The following is a 17,694-nucleotide window of genomic DNA, read 5'->3' on the forward strand; positions in this document are numbered from 1 at the left end:
ATTCATAATAAATCTTAATTTGTAAATATCATGGAATCAAGATCATGATTTTGAATAAAACTCATTCAAATTCAAATCATCCAAATCATCAAAATCTCAACATTTCTTTCAAGAGATTCAAAATGGCATAGATAGTTTTATTGGTCTCTTAGGTAGAAATCAATAAGATAGAGGATTACATTTCATTTTTATAAATTTCTATTCATGTGATTTGCTTCTTATGAGCATGCCTTAGTCTTTATATGTAAAATCAATATAAGCATTAAAGTTCAAGCTGTAAAGGCAAAATCTTATAAGACAACTCATTTATAAAATATTCATCATGTTTATTTTCATGAGATTCATAAGATTGGTAAAATAAATTCATTAATATGAATAGAATAGAAAATTCATTTCCATTTCATACAATTGATTTCATGTGAGAGTGTTCAAGTCTTTTTGTGAAAACATTGTATCATCATTTAAAGTCAAAACATAAGTTTCATCATAAAGCCGTCAAGACCAAACACATCAAAAATAAAACATCATGATATCACATCTATCATCAAAAGACTATCAAGAAATTTATATATAGATGTACATGCATTATCAAGAAATTCATACATAGATGTACATGCACTATGTCATATTAATATGTCATGAGAATGTCATCTTAATTCGTCATAAAAATGATTAAACCAAAAATATGTTAATCCAAAATGAGAGTATCAAATAAACATTTACTTCAAAAACTCATGCATGACATAAAATCATCAAAATACACATGCATGGATTAATCCTATGCATTATCACATATCATATAACTATAATCCATAATGTTGCATACATCATTCAACATTTTAAAACATAACATGCATGAAACCTTAGCAATATACTTTTCATTGATCAAATTTTTAATTTTTTCAAAGATGCTAAAAAAGAAAAACATGATATAATTTTTAAAAAATAATTTTTTTTATTTCTTATTCCTACTATCTAAATTAAGAACTCATGAAAAACTTTAAGTAATTTCAAAATAATTCAAGAGAGTTGAGTTACTTACCTTGTAGTCGAAGCCCGTCAAAACCCAATTCGCCGTTTCACCTTTGGAAGTTCTTGATTCATCCTTGGGTGCCTTCCTTTTCTTTGGCCTCTTCCTTCATTCAAGTTCATTGTTCATTTTAGATTTTTGTTTAATAAACTTATTAAGAGTTAGTGTTCGAAGTTCAAGTTCATCATTGTCCTCATCACTTGAGTCATCACTCAAGTGGTATTCATTTGTTCGGAGTTCCAAATCCTTCCTATTTTTTGGAAGGTGGTTCAAGTGTTCATTGTATTCATCATGTGCCTTGTGCACTATTTCATATGTCATCAATGAGCCGATAAGTTCTTCAAGTGGAAAAATATTTAAATCTTTTGTTTCTTGTATTGCCGTAACTTTTGATTCCCAAACTTTAGAAAGTGATCGTAAAACTTTACTAACAAGTTCAAAATTTGAGAAACATTTGCCAAGAGTTTGTAAACCATTGACGACATCCGTAAAATGGGTGTACATGTCAACAATGGTTTCGCTCGGCTTCATTTGAAAAAGCTCGAAATCATGTATTAAAATGTTAACTTTCGAGTCTTTAACTCTACTAGTTCCCTCGTGTGTGATTTAAAGTGTTCGCCAAATATCAAAAGCCATTTCGCACATAAAAATCCGATTGAACTCATTTTTGTCTAAAGCGCAAAATAAGGCATTCATAGCCTTTGCATTTAAAGAAAAATACTTCTTCTCCAAATCCGACCATTCGTTCATTAGTTTAGAGGGAAGTTCAAAACCGTTTTCAACAATATTCTATAAATCCAAATTCATAGAAATCAAGAAAACTCTTATTCGAGTTTTCCAATAAGTGTAGTCCAATCCGTTAAACAACGGTGGACGAAAAACCGATAAGCCCTCTTGAAAGCCATGAAGAGCCATTTCTCTCGGGTGTACATCCGAAATGAGAAATACCGTGCTCTGATACCAATTGTTAGGATCGGAGCGGCACTAAGAGGGGGGGGTGAATTAGTGTAGCGGTGAAGTGCGATAAATTTTTCACGATTTAAACACTTTTCGGAAACTTCGTTCGATAAAAGCAACGTTTTCGTTTAAAACCGTTTCGATTGCGTTTTAACTTGAAGAGATAAGTAAGACGGAGACAAAGTAGTATAGCATTAAAGTGCAAATGGTTTGCAGTAATATAAATGACAATAAGTAAATGCAAACCAGAGATTACGTCGATTTTACAATGGTTCGGTCAAATGACCTACATCCACTTGCAAGGCCCCTCTTAGTTGAGGCTCCCACCTTCCACTAGCAAATCTCTTGAAATGGAAGGGTAAATACCCCTCTTACAACTCTTTACAAGCGGTTCACTCTCTTACAGATTTTCGAGAAGGAATGAGGTGAACACTAGCAAATTGAAAACAAGACTTTCTAAGACCTTTCTCTCAACCAATTGCTGCTCAAAAGTTATTATCTCAGCTGAGATTTAAGGGGTATTTATAGGCCTCAAGAGGATTCAAATTTGGGCTCTAAATTTGAATTCTCGTTGGGTTCCCAATGTTGGCGGTGCCACCGCCTATCAGTGGCGGTGCCACCGCCTGTCAGTTTCTGACCCTAACAGTGCTGGGCAGTGCCACTGCCCAGCCCAGGCGGTGGTACCGCCCAGCTCTCGGGCACTGGGCGGTGCCACTGCCTACAGTGTTTTCAACTCACTAGTTGGGCTTCAATCTTGGCCCTAACTAGTCCGAACTCGGGCCCAATTGGCCCCTACTTGGGTTATACGATTAATACCTAATCCTAACCCTAATTAGCATGCTAACTATGAATTTAAAGATATTTTCTAAGCTATTACAAAGTCCATAAGTCAAGACTTCTTCCGGCGAGCTTCCGGCGAACTTCCAACGGTCTTCCGATAAACTCTCGGAAACCATTCTGCGGACTCCCGGCAAGCTCCTAGACTTCACGATTTGATCTTGGCGAGTTCCAACGAGCTTCTTCGGTAAGCTCCGATCTTTCTTGGTGAGCTCCGCGAACTTCCAACGAACCTTCCGGCGAGCTTCCAAAAAACCCTTCGGCAAGCTCCCTACTCATTCTCGGCTAGTTCCGACAGCATTCCTGACGAACCTTCGGACTTCCGTCGAACTCTCGAACTCCTAATGAATCCTTCGCGCTTGGCTCCGCACTTTGTTTCGCTTTATGTCTTTCTCATTATCATAGTTATTCCTACACACACAAACTAAAACTCTACTCCGATCTAGACAATTATTACAACGCGAATCGACATTCCGTTGCCCAGCACGTCATTGGTTGGTGCTTCGTCCGATTCTTCAGCTTATCGTCCTCTCTTGCGGCTTGTTGCCCAATCAGCGGTTGACCTCCGCAACCCCAATATCCTTGGTGCAATTCCGCTCTCCTTGGCCTGATGCCCGACGTCCGAAGCCTTCTACCGTCCAATATCTTGACGTGATCTCCTCCAACGCAACGTCAATTCCTCTTGTGTTAACTGTCTAATCCTGATCGAGTAGACCTGCATTACTCAAAATACAGTTAAACATCTAAACACAATCAATTAGTTTTATCATCAAAATTTAAGATTCAACATATTTAAGTTATTTTAATATGAAAATATATAATATTAATTTTCATCTTATATTGTTGGTTAAGTTGAGTTTAAGCTAATTCCACAAACATCTATATTTGAATTTGTCTTCAACGGTGATATATAAAGAAGACCAATAGGATAAATATTTTATGTTTCATAAAATTTTGGATTTTCTTTTTAACTTTTAGTAGCATTTGTTTTTGTAATCCTTATACTTATATTTCCCTTCCCAAGCAAGAGTACAATGAGGACCTTGAAGAGTCATGATGAAGTAGACTTATAAGATGAATTGTGCAAATGATGGAGATGTTTTCAGTATCTTTTTACTTCACCTTGGAGTATCATCTGTTGATTGATGATCTTAAAGTACTTGTGAAGTTGATAAGAGTCTAATATATCGAGAAAAAATTATAAATAGTAAAATAATTATTTCAAAAATCTTGTGTTAGGAAAGAGTTGGTACTAAGAGAGGGGGGGGGGGGGACAGTGAATTAATGCAGCAGATAAAATTATATCAGATCAAAATCTCATTGCAATTAAACCTGTTTCATAAAGATACTTAAATTTAAAGCATATGAAAGAGTATAGTAAGTAAGGAAGTTTGCAATTAAAGTAAATTGTTCAAAAGAAATGTAAACCAAGTTTATAATGGTTCGATTATTATTGTGACCCACATCCACTCTCGATTCCTCTTCCGTCGATACAATCAGTATCCACTAATGGTCTTGCTTCAATGGGCGAAGACCAATGACCCTTTTCTCCTTTTCACAGGTTTAGGACGTAACCTTTACAAGCAACACAACTCCCTAAACAGAATTCTAAAGTTAGAACTAGATAAGAGTTTTTCCTCAAGTGATTACTACAGCGTTTTCTAACTTTTAAACTTTCTGTGCTTGTATATATATATATATATTTATTTATTTATATTTATACATACATACATATATATATATATATATATATATATATATTTATTTATTTATTTATTTATTTATTTATTTATTTATTTATTTATTTATTTATTTATTTATTTATTCATTTATTTATTTATTTATATTTATATATACATATATATATGTATACATATATATGTATATATACATATAGCTGAAGGCTAAATAGTCCCATGTTAGTTGGGTTGGTGGCCTCTTTAGGCAAGTAAATAAAGGTTGTGTCATGTGGACACGCGCGAGAGCTTTTCGGTCTATAATGGACCATTTTACCCTTTGTTGTGCAACTATTCGGAGCTTGTAAAGTCTGTTTGTAATTTGCATTGTCTATGAAGTGTTTTTTCGGACATGTTTGCTTGTGGATCCCGATTGAGGCGTTCTCTTTAACCCGTTCTCTCTTTTGTTGGTCCTAAGGGACAATGGGAGGCTTCGGGGAGGCTGACCTTTGCGGACGGACGCGCGAGGGTGTCGCACGCCTTAGGCAAAACCAGCTAAGGTCGTGACATTATGGTATCAGAGCGGGACAAGCACTCATAGAAACACTTGACATACAAACGTGGGGGACCTAGCGGGGCTGCGTTGAGGGCAGTCAGCACACGCGCGACCGTTTGAGGGAAAACGGGCATGGAGATGTAGGGAAAAGAGTCGCTCAGAGGAGCGGGCATCTAACATTGGCATTCAGTGGAATGGCCAACCCTTCGCGCAAGAGGCACCATGAGAACAGGCAAGCTTGGAAGAATTTGGAGCGCACAAAGGTTGGGATGGCTGAGTTTGAGCTACGGCTCAACGTTGACAACTATACTTGATGGTGCTCTAGGCAAGCGAGGCGCTTGGTAAGAATGAGACCATCCAAGGTGGAATGAGTTGCTCAATGACCAAAAGAGTTATGCAAAGCTCACAGAGGTGAGGGGAATTGCTAACTCGAAGAATTTGGTACTCATGCATGGGCTTGTATGCGGACGATGGAATGTTCGTGGCCATCCCAAGGCGGCCGAAACTCGGCACCATGGAGCATTGAAACTTTCTCTTCGACATGTGAAGGATACGTCCGTAGGAGGCTAAAGGGTGCAACTAGTTCAGCATGTTGCTAGGCCTTGAGGGGCGCAGCGGGGGCTATATTGACGTGGAGTCGCAATCTAGCAAGTGTGTTTGCAGGAGGCAGAATAATGCACAGTTTGTTCAGTAGATCAGAGTAGTCCAAGGGGATGGTGGTCTCCGAAACGAAGAGAGATGTTGCTCCAACGGGATAGTTATCCAGGAGGGATAAGTCCCAGCTCTCCAGAGGGAGAATCATGTGGGACGGACTTCACATGTTGAGGAGGAGTACCTCACAAACAACAACTTCACGAAGCTCGATGGACTGAGCAAGCAGCGATGAGTTGTCGCATGATCTCGCTCGAGAGAATGCATTGGTGGATGCATTGTGAGATCAAGTGGGGGAGCGACCTGAAGCAACTTAAATCAAGGCACAATTAGAGTCGATATGGAGATCGGACTCAAGGGAGGGCTGACCCGTGGAATGGTGGGCGCGAGGGCCACCATCGACTCAATGCAAAAACGAGGAGCGGAGCAACTTGGGTGTAACTTGGCGAAGTACCCAAGCCGCATGAAGGGAGCCAACAAAGAAGTTGGAACATGGAGCAGAAGCACAGTGCTTTCCCTAGACAAAGGTCAAGGACATGAACTCTTGCAGAGGCAAGAGTAGGATCATGTTGTTCCATGGGTCCTTCATTCTGACGGAGCGGACTCATTTTGCATGGTGCCAAAGACGAAGGGAGCTTCTGGGCACATGCACCTTATCTCGGAGGAGCATTTGATGGAGGAACTAAGGCAACTCAATTTGCGGAGGCAAAATTGGGTTCAGAAGGCCTTAGCACGGGGCAAGAGGACACAGAGGCGGGTACTCTTGAAGAATATGCCATAGTGTTGCCATTTAAGTTGCTATGAAGGAAGCAGTGCGCAGCGGAGATTGTGCTGGTAGGGGCAGAGGCCCAGGATCCCGACAATGGTGCACAGATTACAAGTGAAGTCGGTGGACTTCGAGAGCTACTAGGCGACGGACTGTCCTAGAGCGGTGCTTCATCTAGGTGTGACCCAGGAGTGGGTGGATGAAGGTCGATTGCTAGAGGAGCGAACAAAATCGAAGGTGGAAGGGACCCTGCGATGTATTGGCAGAGGCCACACATGGAGGGTTCACAATTCAAGTTTATTCAACAAGGATCAGAATGCAATGGAGATGTCACCAGGAGGCGACATGGTGCAGTGGATCGTGGTGGAACAGTTCGCGGCAATGCGATACACACAATCTGTCCCGTGAGGGATGAGATCATATGGAGGTATGATCGGGAGTTACTGGAAGCTCCACTTCGGTGAACAACATGACGGCAAGAAGGGCTATGGATTCAAGGAGTGAAGGCCATGGTACCGCAGAGGCGGGTCTTCCGGGCGTGCATCGAATTTTGCATCGGATGAAAGCCTTGGTCATCAGCATATGGGGGCTGTGTTCCACCAAGGGAAAAGTTCGAATGCAAGTACCAGTGAGTTCCATGGGAGGGACTTGATCATACAGAGGTATGATCGAAGCAGCTGGAGAGTTGGACTTCTCCAGAGCTCATATTCGCTTAAGGGAGCCCGACAAGTCAGAGGACAAGGTCGAGTAAGCGAACGTTGCTACCAAGGAAGCTAAGGAGAACAGAATCGGTGCAAACTCTACAACGTGATGGCAGAGGCCATGCATGGGAGTTGCAGTCTGTCTTTCCATCGACCAAACAGACTGCTTGGAGAACACAGAGGTGTTGAAGCAGGGGGTCGAAAGGGGCGAGGAAGCGACGACGAGTCCAGATGGACTTAGCTACCCAAAATCAAGCATCAGTTAGAATAGAGGTGGACTCAGAGGAGTGCCACGGAGACATCTCTACTGATTGTGAAGAAAAGGGATACAGAGGCGAGGCGACGGATAGTAGGGCCATAGGCATGGCAGCGCCATGGTACCGCAGAGGCGGGACTTCCGTGCAAGTCATTGATCCCTTGCTCTCATGGAGGGAGAGCGCTTGGTCGTGAAAGGGGCCGAGGAGGTGGAGCATGCAGAGGCAATCTCCAAGTACCGAGACAAGGCTGAAGGGCAGAGGCCAAGAAACTTCGTAAGACCGGTGTCAACAAGTTTCTCATCAAGATAGCCGTAAGTGAAGGACTTCGGGTCATGCAAGAGTGCACGACCAAGGAACGAAGTAGGCAGTATGCGGTGCTGTACCTTTGCTACTCAGTGGAGTAGGCGGCAGGGTTGATGGAGAAGACGGTACAATCCCAGAGGCGACCTCATCTATCAGAGAATTACTCCAAGTTGGGGTGAAAACTTCCCGCATTCCAGAAGTTCGATGGCATTGAGAAGGTGAATCACAGTAGCTAACTCAATGCAAGGAGTGCAAACACTTCAAGTGCTTCAGAAGTGTGAGCAAAGAGCAGGCAAAGACCAGTAACCAGCTCGATGCATGAAGTACAACCTCGAGGAGGCGGGCGAAGTCAAAGTAACATTTGCCTTCTCAACTCTTAAGAGAATAGGCGAAACCGAGTACCCCAGTTCTCTTATCTATCCAGTAGAGGAGCTCTGCACAAGTTCAAAGACCCTTCGAAGATATTGGAAGACAATAGTTGTCAAATCCTCACCAACGATGATCAGTGCTTCTGAGAGTAGATTGTCCGCTTCATTTCCCAACGAAATGCCAATCGAAAGCGGAAGTGATGCGAACCTACTTGGATGTGACAACTAACTAAAAGAAGAGTTAATGAGCAGATTTTGTGGAGGAATGACCCAAAGCTTCAGAAGTTTGTGAGACGATGCTCGTTAAAGCTCCAACAAGCATCCCCCCAGTTCAAGCAGCATGTGGAAATTTTGAGAGACTGGCGCAGTAAAGATGGTATTTTCCTTCATTTGGTGGATCCGCAGGAATCAACGAGGATCAATACAACTCAGCCAACCCCACACTAGAGTCAGAGTCATTGGCGAGTTGAAGCAGCATGGCGGATCAAAGGTTCGACTACTTAGAAACAGCAGCAGAGAGCAGTTGGGAGCCAGGAGGCGCATTGTAGTTGGAGCAGAAGATTGAAGACTCAGCAAAGGCGAAGAGTTGCAGTGTTCACAAAGGCTTTGACGAGGACGTCGAAGGGATAAGTGGGGGAGAATGTAACGGACAAACTTCGAAACAAGATGTTGGATGTAATGCTTATGTCTGTCCGTTGTCTTTTGGCATGTTCATGCCTTGTACAGCAGGTAGAGGGGCAGCCAAAGGCTAAATAGTCCCATGTTAGTTGGGTTGGTGGCCTCTTTAGGCTTGTAAATAAAGGTTGTGTCATGTGGACACGCGCGAGAGCTTTTCGGTCTATAATGGACCATTTTACCTATATATATATGTATACATACATATATATACATATATGTATGTATACATATATGTATATATACATATATGTATATATATATATTTATTTATTTATACATATATATATATATATATACAAGTTTTCTAATTTTTACCAAACAACATCAGCTCTAGTTTTATCAAAAATATGTTTATACAAATTTATATTCATCCATCTTTTAATATAGGCATTAGCTTTTCTATGTTGAACTTCTCATCCTTTATTGTCCATACTAGAATTCTTATCTTTAATCTTGTTAAGCTTATATAAATCTTTGCAATAGAGCAAATCTTCCATTATACGCTTCCAAGTGGAATAATTTGATGAGTTAAATTTAATCATACTATCTGATTACTCTCTTTCAATCACATAAGAAAAACTAGTACCAAATAACTTGGCTCTAATAATTATTGGGAAAAACCTATTAAAGCGGAATAATTCTTTTCTCTCTTTGTGCATCAAAATAGGTTCCTCATCAAAATACGAATTTGATATTAAAATGCTAATATCAACTAGAAACAAGATAAACAGTAAAGCAATAAATCATTCACACAGTGATATTTCTAATTTTTGCCAAACAACATCAGTTTCATCAGAAATATGCTTATACAAATTTATATTCATCCATCTTTTAATATAGGCATTAGCTTTTCTATATTGAACTTCTCATCCTTTATTGTTCATACTAGAATGTTTATCTTTAACCTTGTTAGGCTTATATAAATCTTTGCAATAGAGCAAATCTTCCATTATACGCTTCCAAGTGGAATAATTTGATGAGTTCAATTTAATCATACCATATAATTACTCTCTTTCAGTCACATAAGAAAAACTAGTACCAAATAACTTGCTCTAATAACAGTTGTTGGGAAAAACTTATTAAAGCGGAATAATTCTTTTCCCTCTTTGTGCATCAAAATGAGTTCCTCATCAAAATACGAACTTGATATCAAAATGCTAATATCAACCCGAAATAAGATAAATAGTAAAGCAATAAATCATTCACACAGTGATGTTTTCTAATTTTTGCCAAACAACATCAGCTCTAGTTTCATCAGAAACATGCTTATACAAATTTATATTCATCCATCTTTTAATATAGGCATTAGCTTTTCTATGTTGAACTTCTCATCCTTTATTGTCCATACTAGAATGTTTATCTTTAACCTTGTTATGCTTATATAAATCTTTGCAATCAAGCAAATCTTCCATTATACGTTTCTAAGTGGAATAATTTGATGAGTTCAATTTAATCATACCATCTGATTATTCTCTTTCAATCACATAAGAAAAACTAGTATCAAATAACTTGGCTCTAATAACAGTTGTTGGGAAACACTTATTAAAGCAGAATAATTCTTTTCCCTCTTTGTGCATCAAAATGTATTCCTCATCAAAATACGAACTTGATATCAAAATGCTAATATCAACCTGAAACAAGATAAACAGTAAAGCAATAATTCATTCACACAATGATGTTTTCTAATTTTTACCAAACAACATCAGCTCTAGTTTCATCAGAAATATGCTTATACAAATTTATATTCATCCATCTTTTAATATAGGTATTAGCTTTTCTACGTTGAACTTCTCATCCTTTATTGTCCATACTAGAATGTTTATCTTTAACCTTGTTAGGCTTATATAAATCTTTATAATATAGCAAATCTTCCATTATACGCTTCCAAGTGGAATAATTTGATAAGTTCAATTTAATCATACCATCTGATTACTCTCTTTTAATCACATAAGAAAAACTAGTACCAAATAACTTGACTCTAATAACAGTTGTTGAGAAAACCTTATTAAAGCAGAATAATTCTTTTCCCTCTTTGTGCATCAAAATAGGTTCCTTATCAAAATACGAACTTGATATCAAAATGCTAATATCAATCCGAAATAAGATAAACAGTAAAGCAATAAATCATTCACATAGTGATGTTTTCTAATTTTTGCCAAACAACATCAGCTCTAGTTTCATCAGAAATATGCTTATACAAATTTATATTCATCTATCTTTTAATATATGCATTAGCTTTTCTATGTTGAACTTCTCATCCTTTATTATCCATACTAGAATGTTTATCTTTAACCTTGTTATGCTTATATAAATCTTTGTAATCAAGCAAATCTTCCATTATACGTTTCTAAGTGGAATAATTTGATGAGTTCAATTTAATCATACCATCTGATTACTCTCTTTCAATCACATAAGAAAAACTAGTATCAAATAACTTGGCTCTAATAACAGTTGTTGGGAAACACTTATTAAAGCGGAATAATTCTTTTCCCTCTTTGTGCATCAAAATGTATTCCTCATCAAAATACGAACTTGATATCAAAATGCTAATATCAACCTGAAACAAGATAAACAGTAAAGCAATAAATCATTCACACAGTGATATTTCTAATTTTTGCCAAACAACATCAGTTTCATCAGAAATATGCTTATACAAATTTATATTCATCCATCTTTTAATATAGGCATTAGCTTTTCTATATTGAACTTCTCATCCTTTATTGTTCATACTAGAATGTTTATCTTTAACCTTGTTAGGCTTATATAAATCTTTGCAATAGAGCAAATCTTCCATTATACGCTTCCAAGTGGAATAATTTGATGAGTTCAATTTAATCATAACATATAATTACTCTCTTTCAGTCACATAAGAAAAACTAGTACCAAATAACTTGCTCTAATAACAGTTGTTGGGAAAAACTTATTAAAGCGGAATAATTCTTTTCCCTCTTTGTGCATCAAAATGAGTTCCTCATCAAAATACGAACTTGATATCAAAATGCTAATATCAACCCGAAATAAGATAAATAGTAAAGCAATAAATCATTCACACAGTGATGTTTTCTAATTTTTGCCAAACAACATCAGCTCTAGTTTCATCAGAAATATGCTTATACAAATTTATATTCATCCATCTTTTAATATAGACATTAGCTTTTCTATGTTGAACTTCTCATCCTTTATTGTCCATACTAGAATGTTTATCTTTAACCTTATTAGGCTTATATAAATCTTTGTAATAGAACAAATCTTCCATTATACGCTTCCAAGTGGAATAATTTGATGAGTTCAATTTAATCATACCATATGATTACTCTCTTTCAATCAAATAAGAAAAACTAGTACAAATAACTTGGCTCTAATAACAGTTGTTAGGAAAAACCTATAAAACGGAATAATTCTTTTCTTTTTTGTGCATCCAAATGGGTTTCTCATAAAAATACAAACTTGATATCAAAATACTAATATCAACTAGAAACAAGATAAACAGTAAAACAATAAATCATTTGAGACCAAATTTTTAACGTGAAAAATCAAATACGGAAAAAATTATAGGACCATAGTCCACCTTAAACTTTACTTTCAATAGCAATGATAATAGGTATATAATAAGTCTTTTTTAAAATAATATGAGGATCAATAAGATCATTTATCTTTACTCAAAAATAACATATCTTCGATCTTATCGTAATAGAATTTTATGTCTCAAAAACTGAATATAATAGGAAAGTACCTCAGAGGTAAGTACATATCATTATATCATTACCGTTAGGATAGTGGAAGTTCACGTAAGAATACTCTTTTTGAGCCAAAATGGATAAAGTTGAACCGTTGATCTCTAACTGCACAAACGCATGTCACTGTACAAATCCCTTTCCTTTTTACCGCCCTAAACCGTACACCTTTTTTTTCTTTTAATTATTGATTTAGGCTCTTTTAATTATTGATTTGGGCTATAAAGCTCAATTGTTCGGTCCAAGCCCACGGCTGAACCCAACACAAAATAACTACATATCTTAGTGAAGATTACTATGGCCTTTCACCATACTTTTAGAATAATATTGATGCAGTTGTCACAAAATTGTCCACCATCATCTTCTTTTTTGAACTAGATGATGAAGCCTAGTTTCTTATATTGCATGAGCACTGGGTTAATTCTATGAGATAATCAAAATGCTTTAAGTATATTAAACTTAGTAGTGCATTAGTAATAAGAACAACAAGCAAGACTCTATGATTAGGCTTCTTGATATCCATGTTAGCATGGTATCATCAGCAAGAGCTATAAGCCATCCACCAGATCATATTCGACAACTATGTCGAGTTGCATAGCACAAATGCCTTTTAGTTAGTACTCAAAGAAGCTGTGCCTTTGAGGCATGACCTCATCCAAGGGGATCCCCGCACCCACACTGGAGCAGCGCTTTCTGTGTCTACCATTATTGCTGTTGTCCACCCGAGCCTTGAACACAGCACAGACAGGTCTGTGATCAGAGAATCTCGACTCTCCTCTTATGTACTGAAGCTGTTCTATGCCATTGCCATACCATAATATCCTATCACACCTATGTCACAAAGATTAATTATATTAGATTTCCTGTAGCTGCTAATAACTGGTTTTGTTCTCGCATCGAAAGATGGTTATTACCATGCCGGTGTTCTGCGCTTCCTTTTAGATTTGGTCATCTCCCCGGCATATGCATCGGAGTTGTGCCAGTACTTGTATGTAGGAGCGAAGTAGATCTTCCCTTCTTTCCACCCATCGAACACCCTTCCCGCTTCGCGCTCTGTCATCAACTGTAATCAGCAGTTCAACAACAAAAAGGATGTAAAATTAAGCATCAGTCTTCTGATGCATATCTATTCATATGAAGCATTCCATAGGAGAAGCTAAAGATTTGTAGCTCAAACTGAAACTGTACATATCAAGTAATGCTGCACGTACTTGAGTGCATTTGATTACTTGATACTGATGAGTAGATAATTCCGTACCTGGTCTTTGTCTAGAAGAGCATCCCAATCATTAACCTCCAGTAATGTTCGTGCGTCATGATAGCTCAGTGAAATCCGGTAGTTCAAATCACCGAGCCATATCACGCGACTACAGCAGATTGAAATGCACTAGATTAGCATGTCAAAAAACAACGTTTACATTTCTAGAGTTTGCATGAAAGAGAGAGAGAGAGAGAGGGAGAGAGAGAGAGAGAATAGATACTCATGGTCAAGGATCTTTTCAGGGATTTGACTATCTGGTGTCTTGCAAATCGTCGGGAATTGTGTGCTCTTAAGGATCTCAGCAACATCCGCGTTCCTCTTCAGCTCGTCACCTTCCTTCTCGCCCGAAGTCAGGTGGCTGCAGACGAAGCAAAAGCTCGTCCGGTGCAACGACATGCTCATCGCAATGCAACCCTAGCAAGATCACACTTCCTGTCAGCAACCACCAGAGCTTTTATCTGTGTCATTGAAGCTGAAAGTTATGTAACTCCATCAACCTTGTTACCCAGGCAGCCCATGATTCCTCTCCCGACAGAGGCCATCCTTAGATGACCGATGTGTTGCACGAGCTCGCTTCGGACCCATACGGCGAGGAAGATGCCCACCATTTGCTTGCTCGCGATGAGGCAGTATTTCCCGTTGTTTCGGACTTCATAGCTCGCGTGACGTGACATGGAGTAGCACTCCTCCGACGAGCCTGAGCAGCCGCTGTCGACGAACTCCCTGGGCTTCCTTGTCCTTCGTCCGACGCCGCAGGCCTCAACTTCACAGTTGCATGTCTTGACAAGGGGATTGTCGACACCGTAGTTCTTGCTGAGGACTTTGAAAGAAGACTTTTGGGACAAGTGGCCGCTCGTCGACCTGGATTCCTTATAGTATATTGAGACATTTGAGTCGTCGACCTCGTCGCGGGGCTCGTTGAGGGCTTGACTGATGAGAGCAAGCCATTTGGCAGCAGGCTCGTTGTCCTCCATCACCAACACATTCCCTGCATTTAACGGAACTATTTCCTGAAACCTGTGAAGGAGATAGACAAGGAAGGAATCCAAATCATTAGCGACCGTGTCATAATGACAATTGTCTTGATTACATAAGTCTAGAATGTTTTTAACAATCCATAATGACAATTGAATTGATCGATGCCATGGCTCATGATCATTTGTCAGCAACTTTCAACCTCTCTAGCTATAGGTTTTGGTGCCGTACATCCTTTGGATCAGCTGTCATCATGCAGGAAAAAAGAAGAAAGGCAATGCATGGCCGTAGAGCTTCTTACCCTAATACATAGATATCAGAGTATCCTCCTACTTGTAGGAAATCTTGAAGGTCGAGGCCAATGTTTGGAGACTTTCCTGCAACATTCCATGTTCCAACAAATATCCTGCAATGCATGTAGACTTGGAACTTAACATATAAACACAACGTTTAGCCAATATTAATCCAACATGAATATATAGATTGCATGTAATCTTACCGATACTCCTGGCCTCGATCAAAACCTTTTATTCTGGGTCTCTCCAGAACAGACAGGTTCAGACGTCCAACTCGTGAACTCCTGTTTCTGCCTGAAGAGAAAGAAGTTTTAGACGACATATCAAATGCTAGATTTAAATCATCTTGCCATTTAACACGGGTATCACGTTCGTTTGTGCAATGGATCCACGAACCACCTGAAAAGCTTTTCTTTATTACCGGATATGCCTCCGCAAGACCTCTCTTGGACATGTACCTGCTCTCCAGATCTTTTTCGAAAGAAGAAGAAAATCTCAAACGCTTTAGATGAGCAAAATTGTGGAATAAGACATAAATATGAGATAAAAGATCTAGTACCAAAAAGGATCTCTTTTTCTGCGATTATATCTCCATCCGGGCCTCTCTTGTTCTTTCCCTTTCTCCTGAAAATTCTTGGCAATATGGACTGCAACACCGTATATATTAGTGAGACGAGAAAGCTAGCCAATCAAGAACATGTTCAGGTTCTGGCAAGAACTCAAAGCAGCAGCAGCAGCAGCAGCAGACACATACCTTTTTGCTTTTGTCGTCCTTTACAGATTCATCAGCTGTTCTGGATTTCGTCATGTCGTCAGAGAGCCCGTTGAATGGCTTCCAATTCAGGAGTGCCTTTGGTTTGTATGCTGAGCCGTCGGATGTCCTACTTCCACCAGGGAGATTTTTATGGCAGAAACGAGCTGAACTGTGTTGGCTAAAGGAAGAAAGCTCTGGATGGCAGGTAAATGATAGGAACAAAGAGGGAGACAGTGGTTGAAGAGAGGTTCTATTTCTGTGTCTGCAGTTATTGGCTTTAGCTTGTTTTTAGCTATTGTTTGTAGAAAAGAAACGCTTGTCTCACCTTCTTTAGAAACCTAACCTACAGAAAGAGAAGACTCAGTCTTCATCCCCCAATCCTATCCATGTATTGCACCTGCATGGCTAGCATATAAGTAGAACATAAAGCAAAACTAATTAATATATGAATTATCTGATCACATCCTGACCAATAATACTTATGCCAAGAGAAAAACCATTAGATACAAATATGCTGAAATAAATTATATCTACACATTTGTTACCACGTTGGATAATTATATTACTAACTTTATTGAGTTTAAATCATTGATCCAAAATACGTCGGTCGATGATCAAAGGGAAAAGATAGAAAATAAAATATCTTTTTGCCCTACCATATTTCCATGCCATTAGAAATTATGAAGATTATATCATATCTCAGTCTTAAGTACCGATTGCAATCCCTTTTACTTTCAACTACATGTTCGAATAGGCATCTGCGACAAATCTATGCCGTATCCTTGTAGATAGGATTGTGTTAGATTAATGGGCCAAGAACAGATGAAATCGAGACACAAGTATTGGTCTATCAGTGAGTTATTTCATGTTTGACGTACGCAATCATCAAGATACGTAGTGAATGACCCAAACTTAAATGCCATGGTTTTTCAAACCTAATTGATGCTTTGACTGGAGAGAGAATGAATCAAATATACTAGATGAATGTTTTCCTGGGTTGCAAGCATCTGATATATGAAATGGACATGATTGGTCCCTTTTGATTTGGTGATTGTACCATTGTCTATCTAGGAGAGATCGTGTTGTTTTGACTAAGAACGTGGCATGCACCCCCTCTTGTGGGAACAAATTCCATTCAACTTTTATGTTCCGCAAATCTGATCAGAAAATCTCGGTACCTTTTTAGTGTGGTCGTAGCATTGATTCAAAAAATTTACTCAAGCTTCAAGGATTGATGTAAAAAGTCCAGATCATCAATGTATCATGCAGCAGAAGTTGCTGAGAATGACTACCAACACTAATCAAGATGAAAATATCACCCAGTTAGCAAGTGAAAAAAGAAATAGTGGTGCTGCAACAAGTAAAGATGATCATATGATGGGTGTGTTGGTATCAGCAAATTGAGATTCCAAGGAATTTGTTGCCATAGCAATCCTGCATCTGATGATACTGATTGATCACAACCACCAAATAAGCAATATTGAGTAGAAAGTGATGTCTACTGCTACAGCTATAGAGGTCATGTATCTGATGATGACCTTTGACAGTGGAAAGTCTCAAGTAGCTGATGTGCCACAGGACCTGCATAATAATGGCAGACTAAGTACATGGTAGGCAAAGAATGAGGGGAGAATAGAGAAAGAGTGAGTAAAAGGACACTCCAAAGTTACTGATGCATGAAACTTCATTATCGTTCATTATATCAGGACTAGAAAACCTGCTCTATGGTGATTTATTTTCAGAAATTGAAGACCATACTGTGCTCCAATTAGGACTCCTGAATCAAAAGATTTACTGATCGAAGCTGTTCTTCTGTTTTGTAAACAAAAAGGGATTACATGAAATTCTATGCATCATTAACTTGCTAATCCTAAATCCTAATCGCTTAAGAACT

General features: G+C 38.6%; 1 protein-coding gene across 2 annotated transcripts; it reads right to left on the reverse strand.

Annotated features, from left to right (window-relative positions):
* Positions 1-12,998: 12,998 nt before the first annotated feature.
* LOC103992103 (type I inositol polyphosphate 5-phosphatase 5) lies at positions 12,999-16,006 on the reverse strand. 2 transcript variants are annotated; one of them, XM_009411694.3, is made up of 10 exons: positions 15,801-16,004; positions 15,606-15,693; positions 15,446-15,517; positions 15,250-15,340; positions 15,052-15,156; positions 14,273-14,792; positions 13,996-14,189; positions 13,773-13,881; positions 13,429-13,577; positions 12,999-13,345 (listed from the first exon to the last, which is right to left on the reverse strand). In XM_009411694.3, the coding sequence occupies exons 1-10, from the start codon at positions 15,852-15,854 to the stop codon at positions 13,129-13,131; spliced, it is 1,599 nt and encodes a 532-aa protein (XP_009409969.1). In that variant the 5' UTR covers positions 15,855-16,004; the 3' UTR covers positions 12,999-13,128. The 2 variants fall into 2 exon arrangements, with proteins under 2 accessions (XP_009409969.1, XP_065050009.1); XM_065193937.1 differs by having other exon boundaries at positions 15,250-15,517; positions 15,801-16,006.
* Positions 16,007-17,694: the final 1,688 nt, after the last annotated feature.

The sequence above is a fragment of the Musa acuminata genome, chromosome BXJ1-7 (genome assembly GCF_036884655.1).
Source record: "Musa acuminata AAA Group cultivar baxijiao chromosome BXJ1-7, Cavendish_Baxijiao_AAA, whole genome shotgun sequence".
Classification (NCBI taxonomy): Eukaryota; Viridiplantae; Streptophyta; class Magnoliopsida; order Zingiberales; family Musaceae; genus Musa; species Musa acuminata.